The sequence below is a fragment of the Ursus maritimus genome, unplaced genomic scaffold, assembly GCF_017311325.1.
Source record: "Ursus maritimus isolate PB19 unplaced genomic scaffold, ASM1731132v1 scaffold_3, whole genome shotgun sequence".
Classification (NCBI taxonomy): domain Eukaryota; kingdom Metazoa; phylum Chordata; class Mammalia; order Carnivora; family Ursidae; genus Ursus; species Ursus maritimus.
In genome coordinates this window covers 49,737,606-49,759,393 of record NW_024425563.1, presented here as the reverse complement: position 1 = coordinate 49,759,393, position 21,788 = coordinate 49,737,606, and the positions used below count along the sequence as shown (strand labels likewise).

Here is a 21,788-nt window from a genome sequence, read left to right as displayed (position 1 = left end):
CACAGAGCTCGCATTCAAAGAGGTCAGCTCCAGGCGTCTGGAAGGTTAATTCCAGCAGAATACCTTCACGCCCAGCAATGCTGGATAAATGTTATATATGCAGGCGCTTGTCTCTTCAAGGACAGATGAGGTTTGTTTTTGAGATGTACACACATCTCGTGGCCAATAAAGCTAATACGCTGAATTCTGAGGGCGAAAACAACTTCTACACAGATGACAACTTATCTAAATGACCTGAAATAAAATGACCGACTGCAAATAAGTCCTCGAGAACGTACAGTACTTAAGCATTACTAATTACCCCTCCCAAGGCCACACGTATGTCAAACAGCCCTTATCAATCCAGTGATGTTGTGGGAGTCCAGACGACGTAGATAAGAATTTATGACTCCAGCATGAAGTAAGAAGAATATTCGCTGCCCATGATCTCTGTCCCATGACTGGGACAGTCTTCCCTTGCCATCCCTCCCCTCCCGCTGCAGCTCACCTTTACCTCTTAGCAACAGAACTCGGAGGAGGTGACTCTCTCAGAAGACACAGCTTCCATTTCTAGATGTGAAGTGTGTTCCTTACCATGTTCCTGCTGTCACCCCCAGCCCCAGCCCCAGGCCATCTCTTCCCCGTGGCCTTGACAGTGAACAGCTTTCTAAAGACTCTCCTGAGGGAATCTCCTCCCTGTGGGCAGGCCTGGCCAAGTACGAGGCTTGCTCGCGCGTGTCTGGTCCACTGTGCCGCGAACCTGGATTCACGCTTTACCCTTACATCCGGCGCCAGAACTTCAGCTGCTTTTACCTCGGCCAGTTTCTTTGCCCCACAGCCACGTAAACGCAATTTTGAGGAAAGAACAGGAACCTTAGAGCCAGAAAATCCTGGGTTAAATCCCAGCTCCAGCATCCAAATTGAGCTCTGGGACGGAAAATAAGTTACTTTTCCTTCCTGATCCTTCGATCCTTAAGTGTAAAAGAAGAGAACTGTGCAGAGTAAATGCACACTTTGTGTCGGTGCCATTAAGTGCCTGGCACACAGCAGGTGCTCAGCAGATGCTGGTCTCCGTCCCCTCCCTCTCTCCCTTTCTTCCCACTTACAACTGCTGGCAAGAACTTCTTTCTCTTCAGAATATTTTCTCCTACCTCTACTCACTGACCCCTCTCCATATGCTTCCTGTTGGCACTATCTTCTACATCTGAATCATGAAGAGGGTTTGGAAAACCTATGCCGGGAAAAGCGGTTATAAAGCATTGCCAAACATGGTTCATAAAATAGAAGTAACAAAACTGGATAACAGGGCTCAACTATAGAGGTGTGTCTGATGCCTGAGGAACGGAGGCCCCAGGACACCGCCAGCCCAGCTGTCCTTCTTTCCCCTGATTTGCCAGGCTTATTAGCAAATAAAAATGCACGATGCCCAGATACGTTTTATTTTCAGATAAACAACAGATAGGTTTCTGGCGAGTCCCAAGTATTGTAGTAGAAAAGGAAAATGCCTCCCTAGCATAGAAAAAGAGCCACAGAGAAAGGGAAATAAAGACTATGACTGTCACAGAAGGAGGTTGCTGTCCCTTCCACCCAGTGTCACCAGAGACAAAGTTCTCCGATCAAAGGGGGATCCCTGCCGGAGTCCTGGAGTCCTCAGAAGTCCCGGGAGGCAGCGAATAACGGCCAAGGTCTGTCAAGGCCATTAAGCACCCGCGGTTAGTGAACGAGTTTTGAAGACTGCAGTTGCCCCAGCGTTCTCAAGGTCTAGACAAAACCCACCCACTAAATGCTTGATACATGACTTTTATGGTAGTATTTACTCGTTAATTTTTTAAACATAATTTTGTTCAATGAGCGAAAGTATTTTATATTTCATATAATCTTAAGAATGTTGGAAAAGTGAAGATACAAACACCTACACCTAAATGCAGGTGAATTTTCTCTTTATTTGGAATTGCATTTTGTTTTAAAAGAAAAAGAGTAAAAGAAAGAAGAGAGAGAGAGAGAAAGAGAGAAAACTACACACAAAAACACACACATGTTAACGTACAAACTGCAGCACCAGCTCTCATGAGGATGGACGACCGCCATCACCCCTCAATTGGACTCCCTGCTTCCACTTATCCAGTCTCATCTCAAACCAGTAGCCAGAATGATCCCTCTAAAAAATAAGTCCCATCATGTCACTTCTTGCTCAAAGTCTTTTGGTGGATTCCCATCTCACTCTGAATAAATCTAAAGTCTTTCCAGTGGCCTGCAAGTCCCTATAGGACCTACCATCCACTCCTTTTATCGCTGCCCCCACCCCCAGGCTTCCCCTTCTCCTGCCCAGCTTACTTAGCTCCAGCCATACTGACCCCTGCCCACGACACTCTTGCCCAGGATACCCCTAGACTCGAATCTATCTTCCTTCAAATCTTTGCACTGATGCCAACTTCCCTGCAATGCCTTCTCTGGCCACTTTTTCAAATCACAAACCCCATTCCTAGCATGCCCTATCCCCCTTCTTTCTGTATTTTTCTTGATCCCACCAATCCCTATCAACCTAGTATGTATTTTACGAAGTTGTACATTTTGTGTCTCTCCCCACTAGAATACACAGCAGAAATGTTTGCATTCTGTTCACTGCAGCATTCCAAGCATGCAGAACAGTACCTGGCACATAGTAGGCACTCAACAAAATTTTTTATGGAATGTTCAATAAACATAAGGTAAAAATGATTTACACAGGCACAATGTATTTACTACAAGCTAAGCAATGGATAACTCTGGGGTTTTCTTCAAGATTTCAAAGTTGAAAACCAGCTCCTCTGCTAAAGCCCTTAATTTGCTTTCTTCTTTTCCTAATCAGAAAACTAGCAGGAGCCAGAGGGGAATGTCATTTTCTTGCTTCAGATATCAATATTCAAAAATGTAGGCCATAGCATTCTCCTTGTTGGCATTTTATAAATAGCATAAATTTTTAAAAAGTACATATTTGCCTGAAGTAACATCCTTTTAGAGTGCTTCCCTTTAATGTAAATGGACTAAATTCTCCAATAAAAATGCAGAGTGGCTGAATGGATAAAAAACAACACCACCACCACCACCACTCAAGACGCATCTACGTGCTGCCTACAAGGATTCACTTAGATGGAGAGACACACAAACTGACAGTGAAGGGCTGGAAAAGAAAACCAAAATGTAAATGGAAACCCAAAGAAAGCTAGGCTAGCTATACTTATGGCAGACAAAAGACTGTAAAACAAAAACTGTAAAAAAAGACAAAGAAGAGCATTATTTGATGTTAAAGGGGTTAACCCCACAAGAGAATATAACATTTGTAAATGTTTATGTGCTTCACATAGGAGCGCCTAAATATATCAGACCTAAAGAAAGAGATAGACAGCAATACAATAATAATACGGGACTTCAACATCCCACTTTAATCAATGGATAGATCTTCTCAGATTATCAGGAAGGAAATATCAGCCTTAAGTGACATGTTAGACCAGGTGGACTTGAAAGATATATACAGAACATTCTATCCAAAAGCAGAACACACATTCCTCTCAAGTGCATATGGAACATTCTCTAGGATAAACTATTATGTTAGGCCACAAAACAATTAATAAGTTTAAGAAGACTGAAATCACATCAAGAATCTTTTCTGACCACAATGGTATGAAACTAAAATCAATTACCAGAAGAAAACTGAAAAATTCACAAAGATGTGAAGATTAAACATTCTATGGAACAACCAACTGGTCAAAAAAGAATCAAAAGATTAATTTAAAAAAATACCTTGAGACAAATGAAAATAGAAATACAACACACCAAAACTAATGGGATGCAGCAAAAGTTGTTCCAAGAAGGAAGTACAAAGCGATAAATGCCTACACCTCAAGAAACAAGAAAGATCTCAAATAAACCACCTAACATTATACCTCAAGGAATTAAAAAAAAGAACAAAGCCCAAAATTAATAGAAAAAAGGAAATAAAGACAAGAGCAGAAATAAATGAAATGAAGACTAACAAGACAATAGAAAAGATCAATGAAACTAACGGTTGGTTCTTTGGAAAGATAGACAAAATTGACAAACTTCTAGCTAGACTCACCAAGCAGAGAAGAGAGGAATCAAATAAGAAAAATCAGAAAGAGGAGACATATTACAATTGATACCACAGAAATACAAAGGATCATAAGAGACTACAATGAAAGATTATACACCAACAAATTGGAAAACCTAAAAGAAAAGGATAAATGCCTAGAAGCATACAACCTAAATCAGGAAAAAATCTGAACAGACCAATTACTAATAAAGAGACTGAATTAGTAATTGAAATCTCCCAACAAATAAAAGTCCAGGACCAGACAACCTCACTGGTGAATTCTACCAAATATTTAATGAATCACAACCTTTTTCAAACTCTTCCAAAAAACAGAAAAGGAGAGAACACTTCCAAACTCATTTTATAATGCCAGCATTACCCTGATACTGAAACTAGACAATAACATCACAGAAAAGAAAATTATAGGCCAGCTGGGTAACAGATGTTAACAAGACTTACTGCGGTGATCATTTCACAATATATACAAATATCAAATCATTACATTGTATACTCGAAACTAAAATTATGTTGCATGTCAATTATACCTCAATTTAAAAAAAAGAAAGAAAATTACAGGCCAATATCCATGATGGACATAGATGCAATCCTCAACACAATATTAGCAAACTGATGAAAACACTACATTAAAAGGATCATACATAATGATCAAGTGGGATTTATTCCAGGGATGCAAGAATAGTTCAATATCCATGAATCAGTGTGATACACCACCTTAACAAGATGAAAGATAACAATCTTATGATCATCTCAATAGATGCAGAAAAAGCATTGTTTATAAAATTCAACATCCCATCATGATAAAATCTCTCAGCAAAGTACATAGAGAGGGAACATACCTCAATATAGTTAAGGCCATATATGATAAGCTCGTAGCTAACAACATACTCAACAGTGAATATCCAAAATTTTTATCTCTAAGATTAGGAACAAGACAAGGATGCTCACTCACTCTGCTTTATTCAACATAGTATTGGAAATCCTAGCCAGAGTGATTAGGCAAGAAAAAGAAATAAAATCCAACCACACATGAAAGGAAGAAGTAAAACTACCACTATTTGAGTATGACATGACATTACATATAGAATATCCTAAAAACTCCACCAGAAAACTGTTAGAATAAAGAAATTCAGTAAAGTTCCAGGATACAAAATCAATATGCAAAAATCTGTTGCATTTCTATACACTGATATGAACATTCAAAGAGAGAAATTAAGAAAATTCCATTTATAATTGCATCAAAAAGAAAAAAGTACCTAAGAATAAATTTAATCAAAGAGGTGAATATTCTGTACACTGAAAACTGTTAAGACCCTGATAAAAATAAAATGAAAAATAAATAAGATATTCTGCGCTCATGGATTAGAATATCAGCAAATGTCCCTACTATCCAAAACAATCTGCAGACTGAATGTAATTCCCATCAAAATTCGAAGGCATTGGGGCACCTGGGTGGCTCAGTTAGTTAAGCATCTGCCTTGGGCCCAGGTCATGATCCCAGAGTCCTGGGATCAAGTCTGGCATTGGGCTCCCTGCTAGCAGGGAATCTGCTTCTTTGCTTCTCCCTCTCCCTCTGCCTCCCCCTACCCCCCACTCATACTCTGTCTCTGTCACTCTCTCTGTAAAATAAATAAAATCTTTAAAAAATATTCCAATGCATTTTTCACAGAAAGAAAAAACTAAAAATTCTAAATTTGAATGGAACCACAAAAATCCCTGAGTAGCCAAAGCAACCTTGAGAAAGAACAAAGCTGGAGGCATCACACTCTCTTATTTCAAACAATATTACAAAACTACACAAATCAAAACAGTAAGATTTAGACATAAAAACATATAGGTCAATGGAACAGAATACAAAGTCCAGAAATAAACCTGTGCACATATGGTCATTTAATTAATGACAAAGGAGCCAAGAATATAAAATGGGGAAAGGACAATCTCTTCAATAAATGGTATTGGAAAAACTGGACAGCCACATGCAAAAGAATGAAACTGGACCACTATTTTATACCATCCACAAAAATTAACTCAAAGTGGTTTAAAGACTTAAATGTTACACCAGAAACCATAAAACTCCTAGAAGAAAACATAGGTGGTAAGTTCTTAGACATCAGCCTTGGCAATGATTTGTTGAATCTGACACCAAAAGCAACAAAGGCAAAAATGAATGAGTGGGACTACATCAAACTAAAACCCTTCTGCACAGCAAAGGAAACCATCAACAAAATGAAAAGGCAACCTACTGAATGAGAAAAAATATTTGTAAATCATATACCTGATATAGAGTTAATATATAATATATATAAAGAATCATACAATTCAATAGAAAAAATAAATCCAATTTTTAAAATGGGCAGATCTGAATAGACATTTTTCCAAAGAAGACATACAGACAGCCAATAGCCACATGAAAAGATGCTCAACATCAGTCATCATCAAGGAAATGCAAATCAAAACCACACTGAGATGTCACCTCCAAACCTGTTGGAATAGCTAGTATCAAAAGACAAGAAGTAACAAGAGTTCGAGGGGATGCAGAAAAATGGGAACCCTTGGCTCCGTTGGTGGAATTATAAATTGGTACAAGCACTATGGAAAACGTAGAAATGTTCCCCCAAAATTTAAAATAGAACTACCATATGATCCAGAAATTTCACTTCTGGATATTTATGCAAAGTATTTAAACATATACTCAAAAAGATTTGCACCTTGGGGCACCTGGGTGGCACAGTCGTTAAGCGTCTGCCTTCGGCTCAGGGCGTGATCCCGGCGTTCGGGATCAAGCCCCACATCAGGCTCCGCTGCTGGGAGCCTGCTTCTTCCTCTCCCACTCCCCCTGCTTGTGTTCCCTCTCTCGCTGGCTGTCTCTCCTCTCTGTCAAATAAATAAAATCTTAAAAAAAAAAAAATTGCACCTCATGTTCGCTGCAACATTATTTAGAATAGCCAAAATATAGAAATAATCTAAGTGTCCATGGATGGATGAATGGTAAAGAAATACAGTGTATATATGTTACATTGTGATTTACAGTAAAAAACGTCTAATTTGGTCTTCAACCCAGTTCTTGGCACAGATCTCCTAAAACCTTTGGAATTTCCTGTGATAAGAGCAATAAAGTTGTCTTTTATTATGTTAATGAGGTGACTTTTGGCAGGTCCTTAGATCACTGAAAGTTGGGGGCTGGTTGTCCAGGGAACCAACCTCGTCACTAGAAGATTTTTATTTTCAGTACCTCCACCCCAACCTCTAGGGAGGGGAGAGGGGCTGGAGGTTGACTCAGTCACCAATGGTGCATGATGATTTAATCAATCATGACTGTGTGATAAAGCCTCCATAAAAATCCAGAGAAACAGGGCTCAGAGAGCTTCCAGATTGGTGAACACATGAAGATTTGGAAAAGTGGCGACCTGGGGAGAGCAGGGAGGCTCCACACGCATCTCCTCCAGCTGGCTGTTCCTGAGTTATATCCTCTTATAGTATAAGCGATCTACTATGTAAAATGTGTCTCTGAGTCCGTGAGCTGCTCTAGCAAATAAATTAAACTCAAGGAGGCAGTCATGGGAAGCTGATTTTTCGCCAGTTGGTCAGAAGTACAGCTAACAACCTGGACCTGTGAAGGGCGTCTGAAGTCCAAGGAGGGGGGCATGGGAACCTCCAATCTGCGGCCCCGTGGTCAGAAGCACAAGGAACAGCCTGCGCTTGGGGCTGGCATCTGACACAGAATAAGGGTTGAGGACAGTCTTCTTAGGACTGAACCCTTACCCTATGAATCTGATACTAACTTTAGGGAAATAGTATCAGCCTTGAGTCGAATTCTCCGACACTGCTGGAATTGGGTCAGGAACCTAATTTATCACATCTGCAGTGGAATATTACTCAGCCACGTAAAAGAAGGCAATCTTGCCCTTTGGGACAACAGGGATGGAGCTTGAGGGGATTATGCTAAGTGCAATAAGTCACACGGAGAAAGACAAAAAGAGCCCCATCTCACTTATATGTGGAATCAAAACAAACATGGATACAGAGACCAGATGAGTGGTTGTCAGAGGTGGAGGGTGGGGATACATGAAATGGGTAAAGATCAAAAGGTATAAACTTCCAGTTATGAAAGTTGTGACGTACAGGACACTGACTATAGTTAATACTGTACTGCATGTTTGAAAGTTGCCAAGAAAATAAATTTTAAGAGTTCTCATTACAAGAAAAAAATATATTTATCATTATGTCATGCACCTGAAACTAATACAACGTTATAGATCAGTTACACCTCAACCCCCCCCCCAAAAAAAAAAGTGCTTTCCACGTCTCCCCACTCGAGCTAAGAAGAATCAAGAAATTCCAGGCCGAGCTCTCATAAAGTTTCAGCACGACAGGCATTCAATCATGTTTGATTGTGGGCAAAGCTCCCATCGTCACCCTTTTTACAAAGCTCCGACTGAATGACCTTTAAATGGGATACAGGTCAACACCCAAAATGTCAAACAGAATTCTCATTACCTCTCAGCGGAGTCTCTGATGAGCTGCTGCAGGTCCACCTCCTGCTTCCTCAGGCTTCCAAAAGAAGATTGACTTTCCACAAGTCCTTTGCCTCCAACATTCAGCTTGACCTTCCCTAGTGCCGTCTCGATGGTCCCGCTCACGTGGTTTTGAAACTTACTCTCGTATTTCACGAAGTCCGACTCCACGACCACTGGAGTGAATGAGACATGCAAAGGAGTCTGAGGGTAATATAGCCAGCTATCTGCCTTAGGTCACCTAGCTTCCCAATCCGGTGGAAATCCACGGGAAACATGAAGTTCGCATTCAAAACGCGAAGCTGGCAGCCATGCTGTGTGTGTGTGCAAAAGAGAATGGAGCTAGCACACCGAGGTACCCGCTGAGAGCGCGGTGGCACTGGTGGCCGGGGGGGCTCTACTGGGTGCTCTTTTGTTTTTTTGTCTTTCAATTCCAGTATACACATATGTAGGCAGGTGCACCAAAAGTATCTGAAGAGTTTAACAAATAACTTTAAAGCAAGCATCCTGGGGCCGGGGCTGGCTCGGTCGGAAGAGTGTGCCACTCACGATCCCGGGGTCGTGAGGTTTAGCCCCACGTTGGGTGTAGAGATCACTTAAAAGTAAATAAGTAAATAAACTTTAAAGCAAGCATCCATTTAACCACTATCTAGATAAAATATTTTATTTTTTTAAATTTTTTAAGTAGAATATTTTAAATGTGTGCTTTTGCAGGGTGAAGACTGTGAGGGACTTCATGAGAATGACACTTAAGCAGAGTGAAAACAGCAGCTCTGCTCATGACCCATGTTTGAGTGGCCTGTTTACTCCTGGCAGGTCAGCTACATGGAGCTTGGCCATCTTCCCTTCCCACCTGCCAGTGTTGGAGAACATTCCCCTGGCCTTCATTACCATCTCTATGAAAAAATTTCCTTTCCCGTACTGACCAGTTTATTATTACTTTTTTTTTTTTAAAGAGAGAGAGTGTGGGCAGAGGGAGAGGCAGAGGGAGAGAGAATCTTAAGCAGGCTCCACCCCCAGCACAAATGTGGGGCTCGACGTGGGGCTGGATCTCACCACCCTGAGATCCTGACCTGAAATCAAGAGTCCGATGCTTCACTGACGGAGCCACCCAGGCACCCCATGCTCACCTGTTTACATTGACCTCTACCCGGCCATGTAATTCCTTATCATACAATACCTTATCTCTACTCCTGATAAAGTCAGTGGGCATGCCTGCCCTCCCTCCCTCCCTCTCTCTCTCAAACACCATCCTGGGAAACGCAAGCTCCAGCCTCTCTACCCTTACTTTCTGGCGTCCTAGACTTAGGAAGATGCCACCCCCCACCAGGTGTCCCAGCTTCAGTCGAGTCCTCTGGGAATTACTATGTTCCTCATCTGGTCACTTCTAGGTGACTATCACATTGCCTTCAAGAGCCGCCATTCTTATCTGGACGCTGAAGATAGACAAGTGGTGATCTCATCTCTGAATTGCCAGCCTTCTCTTACAGATTTCTACTGTTCTCATTTTTTAATCCAAACAAAGACCACCATCAAAATAGTGTCATTCACTGTCATTTAACATAGCTACATGTAGAGCCTCTTAGGAACTTTCCACTAGGCTTTTTCCATTTCCCTGACCCAAGGCTCTACTGGGCTCCTGCTTGTACTTCTAAGGGATTCAAATCTGCTAAAGTCTGAAAAGCTTCTTTCCTTCCACTCACTGCCCTACTTATTGCCTTCACTTCAGTCAAGAAAATCATTCCTCAGCAAGGGTGAATGAGACTTAATCATCGATCATCATCTCTGCAAGTTACAAAACAAAGAATCATTTCTGTCACCACCACCAAAAATAAGACAACTGTGAAAATGCCCTCAATTCAAAGCCTTTTCCTATTTATATCTTGTGGAATACAAACACTTTGGGAAATGCTTTCGGGAGTAGCATAGAGCACTTGTCAAGAGCTCAAGATTTTAATCACTCTTTTAATATTCCTACCTAGACAAACTGGCTAACATTCATCTCCCTGAACCCAGTTTTCTCACATGTAATCTGGAAAGAATACTTTCCTGATGGATTCTGTTACAAGTTGATGTATGTAAATCACATAATATGCAGCCTGGCACACAGCAAGCACTCAATCTATCCACTGGGTCTAGGCCAGAACAATGGCATTTTCTGATAAAAGGAACAGTCCAGTTTGTACAAAGTGCTACACAGAAATTCTATTTATCTCCCCTTTTCCCTAGTTATTTTTGGACCAGCTTGAGAGCCTGCCCTGCTCTCCCCAGAAAGCTTCCTTATGTGAGCAATAAGACTTTTCAAGCCCTCCTGATGGGTATGTGGCATCATCACTAAACCAGATTTGGGTGGTAGAGCCATGCTACCTATGCTGAGTGGCCCCAACACTTACAATGGGCATGTCTTACTTTTATACTCAAAACTGCAATATTATTTTTTTTAATTAAGCTACAACTTCTCATGTCTGGTCTGTAGAATTTTGTTCCTTTAAAGAAAGGATATGCCTTGGGGCACCTGTGTGGCTCTGTCGGTTAAGTAACTGACTCTTGATTTCAGCACAGGTCATGGTTTCAGGATTATGGGATGGAGCCTCACCTCAGGCACCATGCCCAGCAGGGGGTCTGCTTGAGATTCTCTCTCTTCCTCTCTCTGCCCCTTCCCGCTCCCACAAAAAAAAAAAAAAAAAAAAAAAAAAAAGGTATGTCTTTAAGAGAGTACGCAAGGGAACAGAATTCATTGTAAGGTCTCCCCTTATAATCAATCACTCAAGACAGCAGGTACCTAGAAGATGAATCATCATCTTTTCTGAGACTAACTGTAGAATATACCCAAAGAAACCTACCTGGACTCAGAAATTGGTCTTCTGTGAGTACATCACCAAGGGTGACAGATAAAAACTGGTACTTGGGTCTCTGCCAGCACCAGAATCTCTTTTTTTTGGTCACCAGACTTAGAAGCTGTAACTTATCAGAGTCATTCAAGTTTGATACTGCAATCAGGTTCCCTCCGGCATCAACTTCTTTAAGAAAATTCCTTGTTGCTTTGGCAAACATTATGAGAGCTCCAGATTACCTGAATAAAAAATAAAACAGGTAACCCCAAATTAAATAAGAAGTTATTATTTCATTTCTTTTTTTCTAAAACTGCCTGTTTTTCCTTCCTGTCAATCACTATACATGAAAGAATACCTTCTCCTTAGAAGACCCTCTAGTGTGGGTTCAGCTGATGACAAAGAAATCAAACGGATATACTGAAAGAGAGTATGTCAGTCTAGATAGGCTAAGTGATGCTTCAGACACAAATAGCCTCCAATTATTAGTGACTTATACCCAGAAAAGTTTATTTATTGGTCACACTCTATGTCTGGTAAAGAAGGACAGGAGAGCTTTTCTTATCATAGTCATTCAAGGATCCAGATTGAAGGGGCAGCCACCAACCAAAATGAAGGAGTTCTGGAAAGTCTCACACCACCAATTAAATGATCTAGCCCAAAACTAACACATATCATCTCCACTCGCAATTTGTCATAGTAGTCATATGGCCTCAGCCAGCCGGAATGGTCAGGAAATACAATTGTACCATGTATCTAATAGGTAGAGACCTGACAATATTTGTTGACCGACACACTGATTACCCTAATTTGTAATATACAAAGATACAACCACTTTTTTAATGGGTCAACGTGCTTTTTCTCGACACTGTATGATTTCCCCTATTCACAAATGCAAAGAAACTATTACTTTTTAATCCAGAAATGAAGACCCAGTCACTCCTCAGCTGGAGGGGAAAAGAAGAAACACATTGGAAGATATAAAATACTGCATTCGGTGGAAGAAGTATAGACTGATAAATGGTGTTAGAAGAACTGGATATTCATCTGGAAAAAAGAAAGCCAGATTCCTATCTCATGTTGTACACAAGAGCAAAATTTTTTTTTAAGATTTTATTTATTTGACACAGAGAGAGATAACCAACGAGAGAGGGAACACAAGCAGGGGGAGTGGGAGAGGAAGAAGCAGGCTCCCAGCATAGGAGCCTGATGTGGGGCTCGATCCCAGAACACTGGAATCACACCCTGGGCCAAAGGCAGACGCTTAACGACTGAGCCACCCAGGCGCCCCACAAGAGCAAATTCTTAATGGATTAGAAGGGTTTTTTTTGAGGAAAAAAAAATCAAACCATAAAAGTACTAGAAAAAAAATACAAATATTTGTTCAATTGTAGGATGAGAAAGGCCTTTAGGAAGACAAATGGCAAACTGAGAAAATACTTATAATATTTATAATGAAGAACTAGAATACTTAATATATAAAAAATCTTTTACAAATTGTTTTTAAAATACTGTAGAAATATGAGCAAAGGTTATAAACAATTCACACTATATAAACTGTACCTGGCCTATACACACACACACACACACACGAATATATACATATGTGCAAACACACAAGTACATACATATAGTTATTACTCAAAAAAAAGCACAAGTGAAATAAGATTTTTTAAAAATTATCCATGGTCAAAATTTAAAATATCTAATGGACTAGAAATGTGTTTTATTTGTATTTGTACCCTGGTATCTGGAAGTCACAGAGATATAAAATCATACAGTTTGAGAGCTGGGAGTAGTCTTAGACATTAACTAGTTCAACCCACTTGCTTTATTTTTTGTTTGATTTTGTTTTTTTATTTATTCTTTGTTTTTAAATGTTATATATTTATTTAAATTCAATTAGTTAACATATAGTATATTACTGGTTTCAGAGGTAGAGGTCGAGGTCCGTGATTCATCAGTCTTATATCACACCCAGTGCTCATTATATCACGTGCACTCCTTAAAGCCCATCACCCAGTTACCCCATCCCTCCACCCACCTTCCCTCCAGCAACACTCAGTTTGTTTCCTATAGTTAAGAGTTTCTTACGGTTTGTCTCCCTCTCTGATTTTGTCTTATTTTTCCCTCCCTTTCACTATGATCCTCTGTTTTGTTTCTTAAACTCCGTATATGAGTGAAATCATCATAATTATCTTTCTCTGACTTATTTCATTTAGCATAATACCCTCAAGTTCTATCCATGTCATTTTTTCGATGGCTGAGTAATATTCCATTATGTATATATACCACATCTTCTTTATCCATTCATCTGTTGAAGGACACCCGGGCTCTTTCCATAGTTGTCCCCCTTCAGATCACTGTATCCTTTGGGTAAATGCCTAGTAGTGCAATTGTTGGGTCGTAGGGTAGCTCTATTTTTAACTTTTTGAGGAACCTCCATACTGTTTTCCAGAGTGGCTGCACCAGCTTGCATTCCCACCAGCGGTGTAAGAGGGTTCCCCTTTCTCTGCATCCTTGCCAACATCTGTTGTTTCCTGATTTATTAATTCTAGCCATTCTGAGTAGTGTGAGGTGATATCTCATTGTGGTTTTGATTTGTATTTCCCTGATGCTGAGTGATGTTAAGCATTTTAAGAATATTGTTAAAATATCTATGCTACCCAGAGTAATCTACACACTCAAGGCAATCCCTATCAAAATATCACCAACATTTTTCACAGAGCTGGAACAAATAATTCTAAAATTTGTATGGAACCAGAAAAGACCCCAAATAGCCAAAGGAATATTGAAAAAGAAAACCAAAGCTGATGGCATCAAAATGCCTGACTTCAAGCTCTATTACCAAGCTGTAATCATCAAGACAATATGGTAATGGCACAAAAACAGACACACAGATCAATGGAACAAAATAGAGAACCCAAAAATGGACCCTCATCTCTATGGTCAACTAATCTTCAACAAACCAGGAAAGAACAGCCAATGGAAAAAAAGTCTCTTCAACAAATGGTGTTGGGAAAATGGGACAGCCACGTGCAGAAGAATGAAACTGGACCATTTCCTTACACCGTACACAAAAATAGACTCAAAATGGATACAAGACCTAAATGTAAGACAGGAATTCATCAAAATCCTAGAGAACACTGTCAGCAACCTCTTTGACCTCGGCCATAGCAACTTCTTGCTAGACACAAACACAAGGGAAACAAAAGAAAAATGAACTATTGGAATTCCATCAAGATAAAAAGCTTTTGCACAGCAAAGGAAACAGTCACAAAACCAAAAGACAACTTACTTAATGGGAGAAGATATTTACAAATGTCTTATCAGATAAAGGGCTGGTATCGAGAATCTATAAAGAACTTATCAAACTCAACACCCAAAAAACAAATAATCCAATCAAGAAATGGGCATATGAACAGACATCTCTCCAAAGAAGACAGAAATGGCCAACCGGCACAACTCACTTTCTTTAACATGAACCTCCTCTAGGATATCAGAAAATGTCCGTCTTACCTCTCACTAGTTCTTCTCCAGAGTGCATTTTCTTAGATTACTGGGTGGCTACCTAACCCTATTCTTGTATATTAACAATAAGAATAAACATTTAAAGAAGGGATTCTAAAACATAAAAAGTTCCTTTCTTATTTCAGAGAGAGCGCTCGTTGTGTGTGAGCGGAGGGAGGGGCAGACAGGTAGAGAAAGGGAGAGAGAATCTGAAGCCGACTGCACACCAAGGACAGCGCCCCACACAGGGCTCAATCCCCAGACCTTGAGATCATGACCTGAGCCGAAACCAAGTGTCAGACGCTTAACTGAGCCACACAGGCACCCCTAGAAAGTTCCTTTCTGATCAACAGTGAACTGTAAAGAAGGAAAACTACATATGCTCAAACTCTCATCTCTAATGCATCTCTCACTATATTAAGTTTTTTGCATGTGATGGAGCACTCATTCATTCGTCAAAACATTTACTGAATCATTAATTATCCTTAAGTACCTACTATGTACAGGTACTGTATTTAAGCACTTAGGGTACTGATACAAAAAGTCATCTCTATACAGATTGCCAACACACATGAAAAGATGCTCAACATCACTCATCATTAGGAAAATGCAAATCAAAACTATGAGATATCACCTCACCCCAGTCAGAATGGCTAGAACCAAAAGACAAAAAATAACAAGCGTTGATGAGGATGTGGAGAAAAAGGAACCCCCCATGCACTGTTGGTGGGAATGCAAATTGGCATAGCCTTTGGAAAACAGTCAAAAAACCAAGAAGAGAAATACCAAACAATCCAGTTAACCCACTACTGGATATTTCCCAAAGAAAACAAAACACTAATTTGGAAAGATATATGCACCCTTATGTTTATTGCAGCATTATTTACAACAGCCAAGACATGACGCAACCCAGGTATCCACCGACAGACGAACAGATAAAGTGGCATATATATATGCAATGGAATATAACTCAGCCATAAAAAAGAATGAAATCTTGTCATTCGCAACAACATGGATGGACCTAGAGGGTATTATGCTAAGTGAAGTCAGGTAAACACAAATATCATATGATTTCACTAATATATGGAATTGAAAAAGACACAAATGAACAAACAAAAGCAGAAATAAATACATACAGAGAACAAACTGATGGTTGCCAGAGTGGGGTAGGGGGATGAGTGAAGGGGAGTAGATGGTGCAAGCTTCCAGTTATGGAATAAGTCACAAGGGTGAAAGGTACAGCATAGAGAATATAATCAATGATATTGTAATAGCCTTGTATGGTGACAGATGGTAGCTACACTTGTGGTAAAGCATTAGGTACAGAGTTGCCAAGTCACTATGCTATGCAGCTGAAGCTAATGTAACATTGTGTGTCAACTCAAAAACAGACACACAGATCAATGGAACAGAACAGAAAACCCAAAAAGGGACCCACAACTATATGGTCAACTAATCAACAAACCAGTAAAGAATATCCAGTGGATAAAAGACAGTCTCTTCAACAACTGATGTTGGGAACAGACAACAACTGCTGTCTGGAAAACCAGACAGCAACATTTAGAATAATGAAACTGGACTACTTCCTTACACCATACACAAAAACAAATCCAAAATGGATGAAAGACCTAAATGTGAGACTGGGAACCATCAAAATCCCAGAGGAGAACACAGACAGTAACCTCTTTGACCTCAGGCCACAGCACCTTCTTACTGGACACATCTTCAAAGGCAAGGGAAACAAAAGCAAAAATGAACCATTGGGATTTCATCAAGATAAAAAGCTTCTGCATGGTGAAGGAAACGGTCAACAAAACTAAAAGGCAGCGTACGGAATGGGAGAAGATATTTGCAAACAACATATCTGATAAAGGGTTAGCATCCAAAATCTATAAAGAACTTATTAAATTCAACACCCCAAAAAACAAGTCATCCAGTTAAGAAATGGGCAGAAGACATGAATAGACACTTTTCCAAAGAAGACATCCAAATGGCTGACACATAAGAAAGAAGCTCAACATCACTCATCATCCGGGAGACAGAAATCAAAACCAGGATGAGATACCACCTCACACCTGTCAGAATGGCTAAAATTAACAACACAGGAAACAACAGGTGTTGGTGAGAATACAGAGAAAGGAGAACCCTCTTACATTGGTGGGAATGCAAACTGGAGAACAGTATGGAGGTTCCTCAGAAAGTTAAAAATAGAACTACCCTATGATTTAGCAATTGCACTACTAGGTATTTACCCAAAGGATACAAAAATACAGATTCAAAGGGGTACGTGTACCCCTGTGTTTATAGCAGCATTGTCAACGATAGCCAAACTATGGAAAGAGTCCAAATGTCCACTGACTGAAGAATGGATAAAGAAGAGGTGGTGTGTATACACACACACACACACACACACACACACACACACACAGGAATATTACTCAGCCATCAAAAAGAATGAAATCTTGCCATTTGCAGCAACACGGATCAAGCTACAGTGTATTATGTTAAGCAAAATAAGTCAGTCAGAGAAAGACAAGTACCATATGATTTCACTCATAGGTGGAATTTAAGAAACAAAACAGATGGAAAAAAAAAAAGAAACAAAACAGATGAATATATGAGAAGGGGGGAGATGAGAGAGGGGAACAAACCATAAGAGACTCTTTAAGACAGAACAAACTGAGGGTTGACTGAGGGAGGTGGGTGGGGGATAGGCTAGATGGGTGATGGGTATTTAAGAGGACACTGGTTGCGATGAGCACTGGGTGCTGTGAGTGATGAATCACTGAATTCTACTCTGAAATCAATATAGTACTGTATGTTAACTAAAATTTTAATAAAAATTAAAAACAAAAAACATTGTGTGTCAGCTATACTTCAGTAAATATATAAAGTAGTCTCTCTCAATGAGCTACTAGTTGGATGGCCAGATAGAGAAATAAACAATTAGGTTTTATACAAGATATTGACACAAATTATTACAAGAAATGAACTAAGAAAAGGGCATCTAAATCCAACTGTAGAGAAGCATAGGGTCAGAGAAGGCTTCCTAAAGTAGGCAGTGTCCAAGCTGCATTTTGTGGGCTAAGCAGAAGTAAGCAGGCAGAGGAGTATTGGGGGGGGGGGGGGGGGGTCTAGCAGAAGAGCAGCAATTATAAAAGCCCAGCATATGCAGGAGGTGGTAGAAGGGTGGGGAAGATTGTGCATGGCAATATTTGTGACTGGCAAGCTCGTGACATCATTTTGTGTTAATATGCCCATTGCCACTTCCTTGCTTTTCAAGCTCTAACACTGGTTCCTGCTGTGGTTCTAGAGTGGGGAAGGGCAAAGGACAGGGGTGAGGAAGCCTCGGGCCAGGCTGTGCAAGCTGTGCCTCCCCTGCTGGGGGCCAGGGCAGCAGGAGCCATCAGAGGGAGGGGTTGTTAGGGAGTGATGCAATCAAACTGGTCACTTAGCAAGATATTCTGGAAGCAAAACAGAAACCAGCTGGAAGGGAACAAGATGAGAGATGGACAACAAATGGTTATACTGAACCATGTCACAGGCATAAGGATAGAAAAGATGTTTTGGTGGTTCCCCAGAACTCTGGTTGGATGTGAGGGTGGTGTTGAAAGCGACTCCCTATGATGGCCTCCAGGTATCTCAGGTGTGGGCTGGCTGATGAGATAGAGACACCAGTGACCAAGAATGGGAACTCAGGAGGAAGCAGATTGGTGGGAGAAAGACAGTACCTGCTGAAAGTGTACTGGGAGAGCACACTACTCTGCATGTTACAATATATCCCAGATCTTTCCATGTTAGTACCTTCATCATTGCAGCTGCATAATACTCCACCATGTGGCTGTACCACTGTTTGGCCTGGATTGCCAACTTCGTAGGTTATTTCTACTTTTTATTATAAAAATGCCACACTGAATACTCTTGAACATATGTCTTCTTCATACATGGACAAGAGAACCCGAGGGAAGTTTCCTACAAGAGAGCTAGGAGTGCCTCCATGGTTCAGTCGGTTAATCGGCTGCCTTGATCTCTGGGTCCTGAGATCAAGTCGTGCGTCAGGCTTCCTGCTCAGCAGGGAGTCTACTTCTCTTTCTCTCCCTCTGCCCCTCCCCACTGCTTGTTCCTCTCTCTCTCTCCCTCTCTCTCCTGCAGGTGCAAATAAATAAAATCGTAAAAAAAAAAAAAGTTCTTAAAAAAAAAAAAAAGGGAGAGATTGCTAGACCAATAGGTAAATACATCTATAACTTCAGGGGTTGTACCATTTTGCAGTCTCACCAATAAAGTATGAAAAATCTCAGCAACAGAGTCTGTTATCAAACTTTTGTATTTTTGTCAGTCTCGTAGGTGAGAAACAGTATCTCGGCATAGTTTTAGGGTATGTTATTTTAACATAAATCAAGCATCTTTTGTTTAAAGATTTTTCTTAACTGTGTCCGTGGTCCATTTTCTACTGGTTTTTTTCTTTATTCCTAGGAGCTTTTGATATAATAGAGAGATCAGCTAAAATACAGGCTAGAAATCTAATACAACAGTTTACCATGTGGCACTGGAAGACAGTAAGTTGCCACACCATTCTCCTAAACATCTAAATTAACTGTCTAGCCAGGAAAGATTAAATACACCTGGAGCCAACTGAAGGCTCTAGAACCCAGGTTGCCTGACACAGGCAAGCACAAGAAAGTTTCAATCAACTGTAAGTCAGATGTCAGATTCAAATTTCCAGTGTGTTCCAATCTGGAAGTAGACAAATGGCCTCATGAGAGATCTAGCTCAAACTGCTCAGGGCCTAAAAATCCATTGCATTTCACAGCTGTACCACAGATCGCCACTCTCACAACAGGGCCTTAAAATTCCATTAGCTCGGTGGCGCTAAATAGGTGTGGGGATTAAGGAGCACACGTGCTGTGAGGAGCCCCAGCTGTTGTATGCACGTGTTGAATCACTAAATTGTACACCTGAAACTAATATTACACTGGATGTTAACTCACCTACATATGTGGTTTCCCAGCTCGAAGCCATTAGAACTCAGAAAGTCAAAGGCAATGAGGTAAGGATATGAATAGTTTTGGGCAAGAAACCTCAACATCAAAATACACGAAAGAGAAACGACTGTATGGTGGGTACGTGTGTTGTGCCAGGCACTGGGCTAAATTCCTGCCACGCATTTCCCCATTTAATCTGCACAACAACCCTGAGTAGGCATTTTAGGGATGTAGAAGTTTGAAGAAGTAACTTGCCCAAATCACGAGAGAAAACAAAACAAAAACAGCCCCCGACACCTGTGAGCCGGCCTAGTACAATCAGCTGACCCCGGTGTTGTTAGGCAATGGCCCAGCACTCTCCTGTTGAACACGAACAAGGTCTCAGAACAGCAACATCAGGCAAGGCCACTCTGTGGTCGTGATAAATCAAGACAAAAACAAGACCCCTCAATCTCGTCTGACCTCAGACAAAATATGAACATTGTCCAAACCACAAAAATGACCAAACAAGCCCCCCCCCCCACCAGTCCCGGCTAGTGACTGCTGCTTCTTGGCCAGCCATAGCTTTAGCCTCACTGCAGCCTTGTCAAGATACCCAATAGAATTCTCCCCCTTCCTGACAGCATCCAATCCAGAGCAAAGTCCTGTTTCCTTACCTCTCCCCACAACCACCTACAAGCCCAAATGCTATCGCTCCTAACACCCACTTACTGAGACACCGCATGGTGTGAGACCTCTCTCGCTACAAGAAGCAACAAACACAACTTTTCCAACTCTATGTGCATTCCTGGAGGTCTCTGGAGGGCACTGAATGTCACAGAGAATTAGAGCAAAGCAAAGGTTCCAAAGGAGGTCCACCTGCCTCCGAAGCCTGAGCCCTTGGCCACCCTGCTTTGTGGATTCCTCAGTCAGCTTTTTAAAATTTGGCTACATAGCATTCATTCTATAAAATAAGAAAGTGTGCTCGAAAGGGTGGACTTCAGTTATAGTGGAAGTGAAAATCACAGTTCTGGAACACAGTTATGGAGCACATTTCCTCACTATGCAGGGAAATGAGGCATCACTGTACTTGCCTCATAGTTAACAGCTTCAGCACATTTTGAACTATTTTTAGTTTTCTAAATAATCTGAAGTTTAGTCAATTAAAACAGGTGTCATCCTTTTGTATCTTCCATGCTCACAGCCCCAGTGCCTGAGCTCATTTTTATAAGACAAATTAAAGACAAGGTACTCCACTGCTTCTTTCTAAAATAAAAATCAGTATATGAAATTTAAAAAAAAAAAATGGTCACAAAACAGGCATGAGCTTGAGAAAGGAGTGAGCGTGAAGCGACAAAGACTTTTGGGAAGAGACAGGGTTTCCAGAACAGAGAACTCTCTGGTCCCCTTGAGGGTTCAAAGAGAACAGAAAGAAAAACGCTTCTGGAAAATGCAAAACTTTCTTCTCGGAGCAGGTGATCCTCCTGCTTTCATCTCCAAGCAGGATGGGACAGCAGCTGGGAGCCTGGGCCCTGATTCTCAGATCTAACTGCCTGGGCTCCACTTCTCGCAGCTGTCCCCCTTTATAGGAAGAGTGCGTTGGTGATCTCAACAGGGATCAATTGACTCTCCATTTCCTCAGCTGCTTCTCTGGCCGCACAGCACTTCTTTCATTGCGCTCTGGCTCGCTGTCTGCCCCTTGAGAGCTACGACGCCAAGACATCCGTTCCTCCCATCCTATTCACTCCTTTGAACAGAGCAGACGCTCCATGAGTGATGTTTTGGAACATTCTACAACACACGCCTTTGTGGGAGCCGCCCCTCTCCGGCCCCTCCCGCGCGCAGATGCGAAGTGGGCTCCCGCGGGTCCGCACCTCGAGGCCTG

At 41.0% G+C, this 21,788-nt stretch overlaps 1 protein-coding gene across 2 annotated transcripts in view; it reads right to left on the bottom strand.

Moving 5' to 3' along the window:
* Positions 1-21,788, bottom strand: part of GSDME (gasdermin E) — a 76,360-nt gene that overhangs the window by 54,077 nt on the left and 495 nt on the right. For both annotated transcript variants that reach the window (XM_040644186.1, XM_040644185.1), the window contains exons 2-3: positions 11,445-11,674; positions 8,585-8,777 (exon numbers count right to left, since the gene is read on the bottom strand). In XM_040644186.1, the coding sequence (XP_040500120.1) occupies positions 8,585-8,777; positions 11,445-11,655 (404 nt within the window). In that variant the 5' untranslated portion in view covers positions 11,656-11,674. The remainder of the gene's footprint in view (positions 1-8,584; positions 8,778-11,444; positions 11,675-21,788) is intronic.